The sequence below is a fragment of the Lutra lutra genome, chromosome 10 (assembly GCF_902655055.1).
Source record: "Lutra lutra chromosome 10, mLutLut1.2, whole genome shotgun sequence".
In the NCBI taxonomy this organism is placed as follows: domain Eukaryota; kingdom Metazoa; phylum Chordata; class Mammalia; order Carnivora; family Mustelidae; genus Lutra; species Lutra lutra.
In genome coordinates, this window is record NC_062287.1 from 57,123,168 (window position 1) to 57,138,888 (window position 15,721).

General features: G+C 36.1%; 1 protein-coding gene across 1 annotated transcript in view; it reads left to right on the forward strand.

Moving 5' to 3' along the window:
• FCHSD2 (FCH and double SH3 domains 2) overlaps positions 1–15,721 on the forward strand; it is a 297,456-nt gene that overhangs the window by 154,348 nt on the left and 127,387 nt on the right. The window contains exons 5-7 of the mRNA XM_047690735.1: positions 946–1,090; positions 10,845–10,978; positions 14,505–14,559. Of these exons, the coding sequence (XP_047546691.1) occupies positions 946–1,090; positions 10,845–10,978; positions 14,505–14,559 (334 nt within the window). The remainder of the gene's footprint in view (positions 1–945; positions 1,091–10,844; positions 10,979–14,504; positions 14,560–15,721) is intronic.

Below are 15,721 nucleotides of genomic sequence, written 5' to 3' on the forward strand. Positions count from 1 at the left end.
CTTTGACTTTATAAAGAGATTGCTCAGCACATTTATCAAGCAAAGGTGATGGGACTTGCTTGGAATGATTCCAAGCCACAATGTGATGCTGGCTAAGCATTATTAAAACACAGAAACAGATGTAGAGCAATGATACCATAGACTTCTCAAGCACGTAAGAAATTGTTGATGATTTTTTTCCACCCCGTCAGTTTATGGAAGAAAGTAATATGTTGTGGTTGAAAGAGAATGTACTTAAAATGTACCTAGCCTTCATCTATATCTCAGTACGACCACACTCTTCTTTGATCTAGAGTGATTCTCGACATCTCTCTGAGCCTTGGTTACCCATCTCTAAAATTACGAAAGCGTCTTTTAGAAAATTTTTTTAAGATTGTATTTATTTATTTGTGAGAGAGTTTGGGGCAGGGGCTGGGCAAAGGGAGAGGGAGAGAGACTCTCAAGCAGACTCTGTGCTGAGTGCAGAGCCTAACTCGAGGCTTGATCCCATGACCCTGAGATCACGACCTGAACCAAAACCAAGAGTTGAACACTTAACTGACTGTGCTACCCAGGCACCCCAGGAAAATATCTTAATGAAATAATGAAACTTGATATTCACAGTGATGACCCTGAGACAGTGAACTGTCTGGACAGTCTGAATTATTCACTAATTTTAACAGTGTCAGCTTTGTCTGGAATTGTAATCCTTGTTTCACTTTACTTCAGTATCAAGAATAGCTGATGAATCAAGACAGCCCATTGCAGAGCCCTTGAGGAATAAAGTATATGTCGTATTTCTCCCGGTATATGTTAATATTCCTGCCTATAAAGCAGTATAAATACACTTTCAGATATAAAGAAAACATCCATTCTGTTTCACAGTGCTAGCCAGTGAGCATAAGGTTAGCCAACTTTTTTTTCCTTTTCCCTGCCTAATACTTTTCTGTCCCTCTTTGAATTTAGGAGCATGTATCCTGTTTGGAAGTCTTTTCTTGAGGGAACAATGCAGGTAGCCCAGTCTCGGATCAATATATGTGAAAACTATAAAAACTTCATTTCTGAGCCTGCAAGGACAGTGAGAAGCTTAAAAGAACAGCAACTAAAAAGGGTATTGTTTCTATTCTTTTCTTATATGCATTATTAATATCTCAGTGCTCCATTTGTGATCTGCAAGATTATATTAAATTGCACTTTAACACCTTGAGCTTTTCTATATGGTCACAAATATTTTTGATTTCAATATGTTACAAGGATTTTGTTGATTTCATCATATTCTAACTACTGTATTTTATTAACTGACAAAAGTGAATGTAATTTGGATCAACATTCTGAAAGCTCAGTGAATGCTTGTTACAAATACCACTTTTCACCTTAAGTAAATAGATTTACTTAGTTTCACAATATTGGTATAGTTTGGTGTATGTTAAAGTAGTTACAATGTTATTAATCCTACTTTGTCTTAGTTTTCGCTTGAGCCATTTTGTATGCTAATTTAAAAGAAATTGACACATTTTGACCAAATATAGAAAACTTATTACCAAAAGCATTGTGCTCTAAAGTTTAATTATATAGGTTACAAAGAAGTAAAGTTTTCAAATAGATGTATTTCTTTGTTTATACAGAAGTTTAAAAATTCAAAGAAAAAAGTCACTATTTATTAAATGTGATTTTTATGAAAAGCTTGCTACTAAAAATAGTTGACTGAATTGTGTCCTCTTTTGGAAATGGAGTTACAAAAACAGATTATCATGATGCCTAATAAGTAATTAATTTTTTTATGGGACCATTAAATAGTTTAGAAAATATTAAAGTAACCATTTACGGAAATAGTATTTCAGAAACCATCCAGTTTTTAAATTCTAATTGTTATCTGGATTTTCAGAATTGTTTTACAAACAAAATCTAAAAAAACTAATTTTGCTTATTTGTCAAAGATGATTTTAGCAGCATAAAATCAGTATGTTAAATGTATATTGTATATATATATAATTTTCATCTCTTTCAAGCATTCGTGTAATATCACTTGGTTTTAACATTTGCATAAGAATGCCCTTGTTTTACCTTTGCTCAAAATTACCTCTTTCTAAACAAATATGGTACATAAACTACATGACCACTGACCAAACAGTGCTTTTGAGTTGGAAGAAAATATGCTGTATGTCTAGGTATGTAAATATCTATCCCTGTGTGCAGAGAGAGGGTAGGAGATAGAGGCAGAGAATTAATGCTAGCATAATTCCTAACTGGGAGGAAATACTATGTGTCAGATAGCTAGTGCAGTCACCAAATTTAACTGAATTACTAGAAAGTTCTACTTTTCTTAATATAAGAATATTTGGGGGGCACCTGGGTGGCTCAGTGGGTTAAAGCCTCTGCTTTTGGCTCAGGTCATGATCCCAGGGTCCTGGGATCGAGCCCCGCATGGGGCTGTCTGCTCAGCAGGGAGCCTGCTTCCTTCCTCTCTCTCTGCCGCTTCTCTGCCTACTTGTGATCTCTGTCAATAAATAAATAAAATCTTTAAAAAAAAGTTGTAGAGACTCTGGAAGACATTTTTTATTTCCAAAGAGTTAAGTTTTCTGGCAGGCAGATAGAATACTGTCAGATCACCTTGATCCTGTGAGCGTCTGGTTTTAGCTTTTCATGGGGCTGGTCTATTTCACCTTTGTTCTTATTGCCAGGATTTTAACTGTGAAAAAGTGTGGGGTGCCTACCAAAACCCTTCTACTTTGACAAGACATGGTTCCAGCCTTTGTCTTCTCAACATCATGTAGCTGCTCTGATCCTCTGGTAACTGCTCAGCTCATTGGCCTTTTAGCTACTGTTTTTTACTGGATTTCTTGGCGTTACACCCGTACATGCCATTTAGAAGTCAACCGAACCAATGACTCGGGGAAATTGCATACAGATCTTTGGGCTTGCTTTTCTCTGTAGCACCCTTCTTTCCAGATCTTAGCCTCTCAAGTTTCTACTCTTTCAGCATCCTTAAACTTCAACCTCTGATTCGCCAGTCTAGTAAGAATGCCTGTTTCTTTGTAACCTGATTCAACAAATAACCTTAGGAAAAAAGTCACCTTAAACATAGAGCTTACCTAGCTGTGCTTCCCTTCTTCCAGACATCACAGTTCCCGTAAGTCCAGTGTGTATCATTGTTCCTTAGTGCTGGTCGTTTTAAACAGTGTCCAAGTTTTCCATCCTAGAGGAAGGTAGTCTGAAACAACTTGTTCTGTCATTATCACAACCAAGTTTGACTTAAAGTTTTCCCTCTATAACATTTTGATATTCATGTTCTTTTAAAAACTTTCTCTATTTTGACAGTTTTCTAATACTGGGGGTAAATCCAGGCATATTATAATTATAAAGCATCTGACCATTGTGTAGATTATAATGAGAATTATATCATGGCTTTTTCTAAATCATTTTCTGTATGCTGACATTTGCTTATAGAACAAAATGAGCCACTATAATCTAAGGCATTTTTCATTTTTTAAATTGAGATATAATTAACATAACATTGTATTAATTAAGGTGTATAATGCAGTGAGTCAATATTTGTATATATGCAAAAGATCACAATAAGTCCAGTTAACATCTATCAGTCTCATAATTAATAACACTTCAGTTCATATTTTTTACATGTATACTAGAGTTCACATTCCTTTGAAATAGTTGGGATTTACATTGGATAACACTTTAGAGTTTGTAAACTATTACTGTATCCATTAGAGTCTCATTTGTTTTTCATATGTACTTGATAGATATGTAAATATTACTATTTTACAAATGACAAAACCAAGGCTAAAAAATATTAAGGAGACTTAGTAGTAAATAACAGAGCAGGAACTTGAATACACTACTTCCTAATTCCAAATCCCATGTAATCTTTTAAAAATGCTTGAAGTTTAAGTTTAAATAGGTTTACAGAAAAATACATACAACCTCTTTACCTTAGTAGACTACTTAATTCCTTTACTTCTTTTATCTTCTTAGTTTTTGTAATAGTTGTAATTAATACATTGATCATTTTTTATGATATCCTATATTTGTCATTCTCTCCCATTTCCTAATTAATTGTTTATGTTTCTGTACAACCATTATGTTGTTGTTGTAATTTTTATTATTATTTTAAGTAGGCTTCATGCCCAGCTTGGAGCCCAGTGTGGACCAGGAACTCAAAACCCTAAGATCAAGACCTGAGCTGAGATTGAGAGTTGGATGGTTGCCCAACTGAATACCTAGGCACCTCTATTATTTTTTATTTCTGAATGAACTTTTAATTTATTCTGCTTTTTAAAATCATACCTCTGTTTTTGGACATTACCACTAAGTCTACAATAAAAATTTAACTTTTTTTCCTTGAAGTTATTATCTTAGGATGAGTTTCCAGGACACAACTACTGTTCAGAGAACCTACTGGTTTGTAGGACTTTAATGTATTGGCTAAAGTTACTTTTACTTTTATTCCTGTCTTTAAATTACTGGCAAGTATATCTATCTATACATGATCTGTGTCATACTCAGGGATCATACTTTTAATTTCTTCACTGGAATTCTATTATCCAAGTTTGTCACCATTTCATATGATCCCTTAGCCTTAGTGTAAACTTGTACATTAATTTCTGTGTTTATCAGTGGTCAGTGCTTATAACTCATGGGAAAGAGCTGGGCTTATACCACAACACGTCTTTTTTTTTTTTAAATATATAATGTATTATGTGTTTCAAGGGTACAGGTCTGTGATTTATCAGTCTTACACAATACAAATTGCTCCCCGCAACACATACACTCCCCAATGTCCATTGCTCAACCCACCATCCCTCCTACCCAGTTCCCCTCCAGCAACCCTCAGTTTGTTTCCTGAGATTAAGAGTCTCTATGGTTTGTTTCCCTCTCTGGTTTTGGCTTCTTTCATTTATCCCTCCTTTCCCCTATGATCCTCTGCCTTGTTTCTCAAATTCCACATATCAGTGAGATCATATGATAATTGTCTTTCTCTGATTGACTTACTTTACTTAGTGTAATACCCTGTAGTTCCATCTACGTCATTGCAAATGGCAAAACTTCGTTTTTTTTTTTTAAGATTTTATTTATTTATTTATTTGTCAGAGAGAGAGAGAGAGACCGAGCACAGGCAGACAGAATAGCAGGCAGAGGCAGAGGGAGAAGCAGGCTCCCTGCTGAGCAAGGAGCCCAATGTGGGACTCGATCCCAGGATGCTGGGATCATGACCCGAGCCGAAGGCAGCCACTTAACCAACTGAGCCACCCAGGCATCCCAAAACTTCATTTTTGATGGCTGTATAATATTCCATTGTGTATCTATGGACCACATCTTCTTTATCCATTAATCTGCCAATGGACATCTGGGCTCTTTCTATAGATACTGGAGTGCACCAAGTCTTTTCTTAAGCATTATTAAGCTTCTTTGTAAGTATATAACTTAGTCTACCCCAGAAAACTGGATTCCTGCAGAAGAAATTTATTTTAAAATTGGAAAGGAAATTCTAGGTAATCTTTTTATTTCCAAATTAAGTTTGATGACTTTTATTTAGTAAATATTTTTGGTTCAGGCATACCTCAAAAATACTGTGGGTTTGGTTCTAGACCACTACAATAAAGCAAATATTGGAATAAACTGAGTCAAATGAATTTTTTAGCTTCCCAGTGTAAATAAAAGTTAGTTCACACTGTACTATAGACTGTTTAGTACAGTAGCTATGTCTAAAAAATGTGCATGCCTTAATTTAAATATAGTTCATTGCTAAAAAAAAATGCTAACCATTATCTGAGTTTTCATGAGTCATAGTCTTATTGCTGATAGAGGGTCTTGCCTTGATGTTGATAGCTGCTTATTGAACAGGGTCGTGGTTGCTGAAGGTTGGGATGGCTGTGGCAGTTTCTTAAAATAAGACAACAATGAAGTTTGCTGAATCCATTGACTCTTCCTTTCACAGATGATTTCTCTGTATTATGTGATGTAACATGTGATGTAACATGTGATGCTATTTGATAGTATTTTACCCACAGAACTTCTTTCAAAATTGGAGTCAATCCTCTCAGACCCTGCCACTGTTTTATCAACTAAATATACTTAATATTCTAAATTCTTTGTTGTCATTTTAACAGTCTTCACCAGGAGTAGAGTCTGTCTCAAGAAACAACTTTCTTTGTTCATCCATAAGAAGCGATCCCCCATCCATTCAAGTTTTATTATGAGGTTGCAGCAATTCAGGCACATCTTCAGGCCCCACTTCTAATTCTACTTCTTTTGCTATTTCCACCACATCTGCAGTTACTTCTTTCACTGAAGTCTTGAACCTTCAATTTGTAAAAAATAAAAAAATTTAAAAATGCAGTATCTGTAAAGCACAATAAAGCAAAGTGCAATAAAATGAGGTATGCCTGTATTTTGCTATGTGCAGACTACTTTTCTTTGACAAAAACCCAGATACTCTTACTTGAAGTAGTTCATTTGGGAAAACATGTGGTTATGGATGTACTGAAGGGTAGGGAAGGATGGATCACAAGAGATCTCTTCATTGCACACATAGGCTATCTAATATTATTTGATGAATAGTATCTTAGAAACTTATATAAAGGGAAAGAAAAAAAAAAAAAACCAAGAAAAGAATCACCCTAAGTTTTCTGATGAGATTTTTTGAGAAATCTTTTTAAAGATCTAAACTATCATAAGATCCACTTTGACATTGTCACACGTGCAAAAAATAATTTAATTAATAGCATTTTATAGATGAAAATGAATTAAGTAATTCCGTAAGATGTTTGGTTACCCAGTACTAAGAAAGACATCTTATTCTTCAAAGGGTAGGCAGTGAGTGGCTATGTGTGGGTCTGTGCACACATGTGCCCATGGCATTCACTTTGTATGAATATACTGCGATCCTAGCCACATGGTTTGCATCCCCAGGAAAAGTTTTGACCTTCTGTGCTTAGTTTCCTCTCAAAACACTCATTATCAGACCCATTCAGTGCAAGTAAATCGCCATTGGACTCTTGAGTTTCTCTTCACTGTTTAAGTTTTTCTGAGGCCACGCTCATTTTAGGTGAACATTTTGGTTATAGAAACCTTACATCTGACTCCTCTTTTAAATAATCCATCTCTGAAACTAATATATTATATGTTAACTAATTGAATTTAAATAAAATAAAATTAAAACAAAACAAATAATCCATCTCACTTCCCCATTAAACATAGTTGCATTTTTCAGACCGTGCCCCAGTTTTTGGTTCTTAATATCTCATTGAAGTCATGGAACACTTTCTAAGCTCTCCACACCCACAAATACGGCATTACTGGGATGTTTCAGTTTTCTGTGGGAGTGTCAGGTTGTCATGGTATTATTTTTTAATTTTTATTTATTTTTATTTTTTTGGTTCTAAAATTTAACTTCTCCTTTTTTTTTATTTTATTTTTTCAGTGTTCCAAGATTCATTGTTTATGCACCACACCCAGTGCTTCATGCAGTATGTGCCCTCCTGAATACCCACTACCAGGCTCACCCAACCCCCCCACCCTCCCTCCCTTCCAAAACCCTCAATTTATTTCTCAGAGCCCACAGTCTCTCATGCTTCATCTCCCCCTCCGATTTCCCCCAATTCACTTTTCCTTTCCCTCTCCTAATGTCTTCCGTGTTATTCCTTATGCTCCACAAGTGACAACATATGATAATTGACACTCTCTGCTTGATTTATTTCACTCAGCATAATCTCCTCCAGACCCATCCATGTTGATACAAAAGTTGTGTCCTCCTTTCTGATGGAGGCATAATATTTTTTATTTTTATTCTTTTAAGTATTAAGGGGGGCACCTATTGCATGGAGCACTGGGTGTGGTGCATGAGCAATGAATCCTGGAACACTGAAAAAATAAAATTAAATTTAAAAAAAAGTAATCTCTGTGTTCAGCTTGGGGCCTGAGCTCATGACCCCAAGATCAAGAGCTACATGCTCTACTGACTGAGGCAGCCAGACACCCCTCATGGTATTATTTTTTAAATAAGCGGTTTGTTTATGATAAGGACTATTAAAACTAAAGAGAAAGGAAGATTTTTCTGCAAGATAAAAGATTATTATTTTAGTATATCTACACAGCAAAATCTTATTCAGCCACAAAAAAGAAATGAATTAATACATAATATAGATAAACCCTGAATACATTATAGTAAGTGAAAGTCTTGGGACATATATGGCCAGATATTATATAATTCCACTGATATGAAATGCAAGAAATTCATTGAGACAAAAAGTAGATTAGTGGTTTCTAGGGACTAGGAGTAGGGGGAAATGGAGAGTGACTGGTAATTGGTATGGGGGTTTTTTTGGGGGTGATGATAGTATTCTGAAGTTAAATAGTGGTAATAGTTGTACAACCTTAAGAATATACTGAAAACCATTGAATTGTATACTTTTAAAGGGTGAATTTTCTGCTATGTGAGTTACATGTCACTTTTTAAAAGCTTACTATTTTAAGGTATGTTTTCTCTACATAAGGATATTAAAAACGTGGTTGTCACAAAACTGGGGCACGTACTATAGTGGGTTACATGGTAAAAGATATCATCACTTTCTTACTGTATGACTTGGGATAAATTATTTAACCTTTGTAAGTCTATTTCCTCATTTTTTTTAAAGATTTTATTTATTTGAGAGAGAGCGAGCGAGAGAGCAGGTGCATGCACAAGCTGGGGGAGGGACATGAGAGAGAGAGAATCCCAAGCAGACTCTGTGCTGAGAGTGGAGCCTGATGCAGGGCTCAATCCTATGACCCCAAGATCATAACCCAAGCTAAAATTAAGAGTCGGACACTGAACTGACTGAGCCACCCAGGCACCCTATATTTCCTCATCTTAAAATGGTACTAATATGGGGCGCCTGGGTGGCTCGGTGGGTTAAGCCGCTGCCTTCGGCTCAGGTCATGATCTCAGAGTCCTGGGATCGAGCCCCGCATCGGGCTCTCTGCTCAGCAGGGAGCCTGCTTCCTCCTCTCTCTCTCTGCCTGCCTCTCTGCCTGCTTGTGATCTCTCTGTCAAATAAATAAATAAAATCTTTAAAAAAAAATGGTACTAATATGAATACTTTTATCAGAGTCGTTTGGAGGAGTAAATGTGATAATATTTATAAAGTACTATACTTACACATTTTGCCTGTGTGTGCGCCCATAAATCTTCTTAAATGTAGCAAAACACTGAGACTGTCATGATTATCCTAGGCCATACATGGCATGAGGTTTATTTAGAAGGACATTAGAATAGCAAACACAGTTAACAAGCAGGACGGCATCCAGCACTAGTATAATTAGTTCTTCCACCAGTGTATGCCTCAGTCTGCATAACCAACCAGTTATTCTGCTTGGTTCCTCAGGTGAAAGGTCTAGGGTAAGAGAATGAGATTCATATGTACAGGGATAGCCACTGACCCTAAAGAGACTAAAAGCTTTTATTACAACTTTATTTGTTTATTTATTACACCAGAACTTCCAAAGTCTCTGCAAAGGACTTGTCCATATACAGGCATTATCATACTCACAGAAGCCCGAACCCAGGACTTTTCCATCAGATATTTATTGTGCATTTGTACTTTCTTCCACACTGATGCAGTTTACCTATCAATGTTCATAAGTGGTGTTGCCACATTGTGTCTTTATCAGGTTTCTGTTGAAACACAGACCTAGAAAGTTAAGTAAGGGTCCAGTTTTCATGCCGAGGAGAAAGAGGTGAGGCTTTTTTTGACCCTTTATTTATAGCCTGGCACTTGTTAAGTCCTCAGTAAATATGCTCTTAGGGAATCTTCCAGGTTTTTTGCTTACTGTAAAGTAGTCCTTTTCTTACCACCTAACAATTTTTGGGAAACTCTAGCCTGTATGTCACATGTGTAAGTTTATTTGTGCTTTATCCTTGCTGCTCCAGTGTCTTTCCTCTACTCCGTGCTGTTCATCCTGTCAATATAGTTCCTCACCAGTGTCTCTTCCTGCTTTGCTGAGCTCTTGTTAGTCTCCACCAGACTCTGTTTCTGGCTCAGAAGTGTTTCAGTTGAGGCTTCCCTGAGTTGGCCTCAGGCTGGCAAAACTTTGCATTGGTCTGTTGCAAACTGGGAAAAGTGTTTTCCCTTTAGATATCCAGAAGAGTCCCAAAGCAATGTTACTTTGGCCCCAATGTGTTATAAGAATTTATTAATTAAACATTTCTTTGAGTTAATCATGCCTGTTTCCATTCCCAGATGTGTATATGTATTCAAAGAACTGAGTTGTCAGTAATTTTGAGTAGTAATTGTTACATGGTACCGAGGTTTCTTGCTTCTCTCCATCTTGGATTTATGCTAGACTTGTCAGATTACACTCCTCCTTTCCCAGAGCAGAATTCTTCAGTATCCTTTGCATCATCAGTTCCCCAAACATGTAAAGATTTTATTAAGATTTTATAGCACATTAAGACTTTTGCAGCACATATACTAAAATTGGCATGCTATAGAGAAGATCAGCATGACCCCACCCAAAAATTATGAAGAAATATAAGATTGCTTTGTTCTTTTGCCTTTAGTGTCATGGTATCTCCAACAATAAAAGCATTTTCATTGTTGCTCTTCTCCTGCCTTACCTTAACGTCAGTCTTCAGCAGCACTGAGGTTATTAAGAGTTGTTAAGCAAACTGGGACACTGTTCGATACATTTCTTGAGATGGGAGTACCAGCTGTTCGCTGGATTTTAATTTGCAGTTTGAAGGAGACTAAAAGTGTTGATTTTTCTCCTGGGTTTCCATCCTGAGGGCATAGTGCATAGTCCTTAGGACAAATTCATTTTTGGTAAGCCTGAAAACTAATATCATCATAATTGCACTTTGTATTTTACAGTGTGTGGACCAGTTGACAAAGATCCAAACTGAATTACAAGAGACAGTGAAAGATTTAGCTAAAGGCAAAAAGAAGTACTTTGAGACTGAACAGATGGCTCATGCAGTACGAGAGAAAGCTGACATCGAAGCAAAGTATGTGCTTTAGTATTTCTCAAAAAGTAATTATGCAAATAAGTGTTATTTTTGCCAATACTTTGTTTTCTGTTAATATAGGGCATAGTCTCATTCTTAGGTTTTGTTGGTTTAATCTGACCTATAAATGTTACATACATTCAAATTTTTCTTTTATATTGGATGATCTCATTTAAATTAGTATAGCAAAATGAGAATATTTGATCGTTAGTTTTCACGTTAAAAGTTGAATTTTGAAAAGGAAAAAGGACAAATGAACATTGTATTGAACGCTTAGCAAAGCTGGTTGAAATTGCTGTGGTGACAGAATATCTGGGTTTAGGAGCCTCATTTTTTTCATGTTAGACTCTAAATGAGTTGTCGTTGGAAATCCCTGACCCTCAGCATGCCATTGAAGGCACCTTGGACATCTCAAATAAATAGCACTGACCTCAGTATAGAAATCCTGCCTCAGACACAGTTTCTCTCTTGTGTGAAATTCTAATATATATATTTTTTAAATGTATGCTTTAGCAAATGTGTGAATTTTACTTTTAGTATATGTGAATCATAAGCCCTTTATTTTGAGAATAATTAGGAAAAGAAGGAACTGGCAATTGATAATAAAAGGATATATAAAGTGAGCAGTACGAATTTTTGCTATGACAAGCTGAGGAAAGATAAAGTTTTTGAGAAAAAAAAAAAACCTGTGCCATTGAATGGGACTCTAAAGAGGTCTATTAAGAAAGCTGACTCTTAACTCCTAGGCATGAAATCAGAAAGGTCATGAACATTTGTACAGACCAGTGAGGGGGGAATTCTTTCTAATATGTTTTTATCTATAGGAAGTTAAGCAATCTCATAAGCATCTTGTGAAAATTTATGGTTTCCTCCAAAGTTAATTCCGTACCAAGGACTGGTTGACGAATATTCCTAAAGTATTTAACATTACTGGAAAACATATTTAATATTTTGCTATTTTAGTTTATTGTCTTTATTATTTTTCTGAGCATGCAGATATTTCCCATGTGATAGAGTCAGTGAACCCATCTTTCCAAAAAGATCTGAAGATTTTAGATTAGATGATCTCCTTATAGGAATTTCCTGTCATGGTGGTTTTGGGGAATTTGTTTTTTTAAAACTTTCAGGGAATTCTAGAACAGAGAGTTGAGAGATCTGTTAGAGCATATATAAATACCTACTTTAGCCAAGGTCCACAGAGCAAAAATGAGGACAATTCCAAGGCAGTTCCTAAGAAGTATGGATTTGACAGGATCTAATTCACAGATGCTCATCGCAAAACACAGCCTTCTAATATGGCCCAAATTCAAAGCAGTTACATCAAATTAGACATTTTATTTCAGTGTGTAACTTTCCTGGAAAATTCATTCAACTACAGAGTAAGAAATGCCTCTTTATCTTCATTGGCTCTCTAAATGTTTATTGAATAATTATTTTGGGTACTTTGAGTACAGAGATGAGTAAGATAAGCTTTGCATCTTTAAGAAATTTAAAGCCTGTAATTAAAGGCAGATGTGTTTAAAAGTAACTTTATGATTTGTTTATTCACAGTAGACTCAAATTAAGTACCTACAGTCACTTACGTAGTAACTAATAATATGTTCGCTGTAGTTGTATGAAAACACTGCTTTGTAAGCAGAGAAAATAAATTAATTTTGCCTAATGAGAAAGGAAACCTTTATAGAAGAAGTGATGTTTGGATAGAGTCTTGAAAGAGATGAGAAGGAAGCTCAGGAAGGGGAAATAAAGACGGGACTATGTGTACTTTTGATATGATGATTTGATAGATGGTAAGCTGTGCACATTAAGAGAGAGTATAAAAAGGAAGAGGGATGCCATTTGAAAGGAAGGGTGGGTTCCATTTTGGATATGTAGGTTCTGAAGAGCCTGCGGGACACTGAAGTGAATAAATTTGGTAGGGAGTCATGTATCTAACTCTCAGGTGAGAATCTGGGCCTGAAGATCTCGCTTTGGGGTTGGTTGCCTATCAGATGATAGTTATAGGGATGAAATCATAAATAAAATGAGAAATTGAGGTTGGGACCCTAAGGAGCATTAACATTTGGAAGTAGATGGTGAGGAGTGTGCAATACAATTCAATATTTATGTGTATCTTATTTGTTATAGATCAGAATCTTTGAGCATTGAAACTATATCATTTTATCTATTACTAATATCTTCTTAAGTACCACACGAGAGTTGATATGAGGATTAGCAAATGAAACAGAAAGCAGAAACTTAGAACCTTATATTGGAAAATCTAGGTGCAACTCAGATCATTTGGATAATGACTGCAAGAAAAGGAACTGAGAATACCCCAGTCTTTTTTAATCTTGAACAGGCTCTTTCAAATTTTGAAGTGTGTGGCTTTTTCTAACCAAAACAAATAGGAATCTGATTAATAAAAGCAGACAGAACCCCAGGAAATACGAATATGGCAAGGTAGAAAATAACAGGAGTATCTTGGATGCAATTTTTTTTTTTTAAACAGTGGAGAAGTAGTTACGATTCATATGTGTGCATCCCTGAATGTTTCTGTTTTGTTAGAAAGATCATAGGCTGCGTTTGCTATCCTCCAAACATTTGCTATGCAGAGACTGGTTTGCTCCACCTTCCATTCCCATGGGGTCTGCAACTTTCCTTGGTATTATGGCATAGCTTCCAGCACATGTACTGAATTCTCCCATGGCAATCACCATGACACTGCAGTCAAGACAAACATTGCAGCTTCAAAAATCACTGGTCGGTCGTGGGAGTGTTGTTACTCCTTACTGTTTGTCTGTTGACTTTCTCCTTCTGTTTATCTCTAGCTGTTTGGGTAAAACCAGCATATTTTTACTACTGATTGTTAATTATGTTTCCTTCCCAAACTGAAAGGAATTGAGGAAAATAAGGATATCAGAATGGGAGAAGATTAAATAAAACAAAATCATATAGGGCAGAGCCCAAGGACTTTCTCACTGTGTTCCAAATACTATGGTTAAGAGTGGAGGGAGCTCACAGGCTGGGAGCCAAACAAGAAAGACTTTTCATGGGAGAAATAATGGAATTAAGGACTTTGAAGACCCTGGGAATATCCTACTGTAGGTTGCATTGCAGGTGTTGTCACAGCCTATTGCACATGACCCTGAAAGCCTGCTAATTTTTGCCTCCCCAGATTGGTTATCCCTGAGTTTCTAAACTAAGTGTGAATTTAAATGTGTGTAATTGCATGACACTGGGAATCACCTATAGTTTGATGACTCTTGTTTATTAGGAGATACTGATATATTGTATTTGTCAAATTGTATTCTTGTCATTCAGGATATCTTAATTAAATATCCCAATTTTCTTGTTGCACTACAATATTCTTCCTATAGTAAAGGAAAATAATCATTGCTCCTGGCTTTCTATTTTTTTAGTTCTCTTTTGGAATAGCATTGTGGAAAAGCATCACTGTTTTAAAAATTTGGAATTATAATACTAAAGATGTCATATGTAATTTCATAATTTTATTAAACATACTGTATTTTCTGTTTTATTATAGATCTAAACTTAGTCTTTTTCAATCAAGAATCAGTTTACAGAAAGCAAGTGTAAAGGTGAGTTTTTAAAAACTATTTCACAATTGAAAAACCTTAGCTTACTAAAAAAGAACTGGGTTTTTTGAGGGTTGAAGTCAGTTATTTCCACCTAATTTAGAAGCATTTTAAAGTCATTAACTCAGGGAATAAGTTTCCTTCCCAGTTCGTGGGAGTTTTCTGCCTAGGTGTCAGCACTTTGGACACTGCTTGCTTCTCAAGATTGCTTTAGAGATAGGTTCTATACCTTACCTGCTTAGGTAGCCTGTTATCTATAAACTCTTAGTCCAAGAGACTTAGTCCTCGGGATTTAGAAAATCTACAGAATTCATTTCATTCAGATTTGAGCAGATGCTCTGGGCCAGATCCAAGTGAGATTTTCCTGTGGGACCATCAAGCTGTCGAATACCTGATAAGTAAGTTTAGTGACCCGCCTTTGGCTGCCAGGATCCCAGCCAGCATACTATTCTTTTGGCACATGAGGAATGCTGATTTTTTTTTTTAAATTTTTATTTTTGAAAGATTTTATTTATTTATTTGAGAGAAAGAGAACACAAACAGAGGGGGAGAGGCAGAGGGGGAAGCAGAATCCCGAGAAGCAGGGAGCCTAATGTGGGACTCGATCCCAGGACCCTGCAATCATGACCCAAGCCGAAGGTAGACACTTAACCAACTGAGCCACCCAGGTACCTAGAATGCTGATTTTTTAAAAAAAGATTTTCTAACTCATAGCAGATTTACCCATGTCTTTGAGAAGTAGGTACTTACTTAATTTGGGAACCTTTATTTTCCCATCTGAATAAAATGAGCAAAATACTTTGAAGTATTTTGAAAAGCTTTGGAAGTATGTTAAGTGTAAATAACATGTGAAAACACTCTTGGGGTGACTGGGTGGCTCAGTTGGTTAAGCAACTGCCTTCGGCTCATGTCATGATCCCAGGATCCTGGGATCGAGCCCTGCATCAGGCTCCCTGCTCAGTGGGGAGCCTGCTTCTTCCTCTCCCTCTGCTGTTCTGTTTGCTTTTGCTCGGTTTCTCTGTCAAATAAATAAATAAAATCTTAAAAAAAAAGGAAACACTCTCACCATGTGTAACGGTTGTAATCATTATTTAATTCCTCAATAGTGTTGAATATTTTTATATGCAAATAAATATTTCTCCACATGGTTACCTTTACTCTTGTT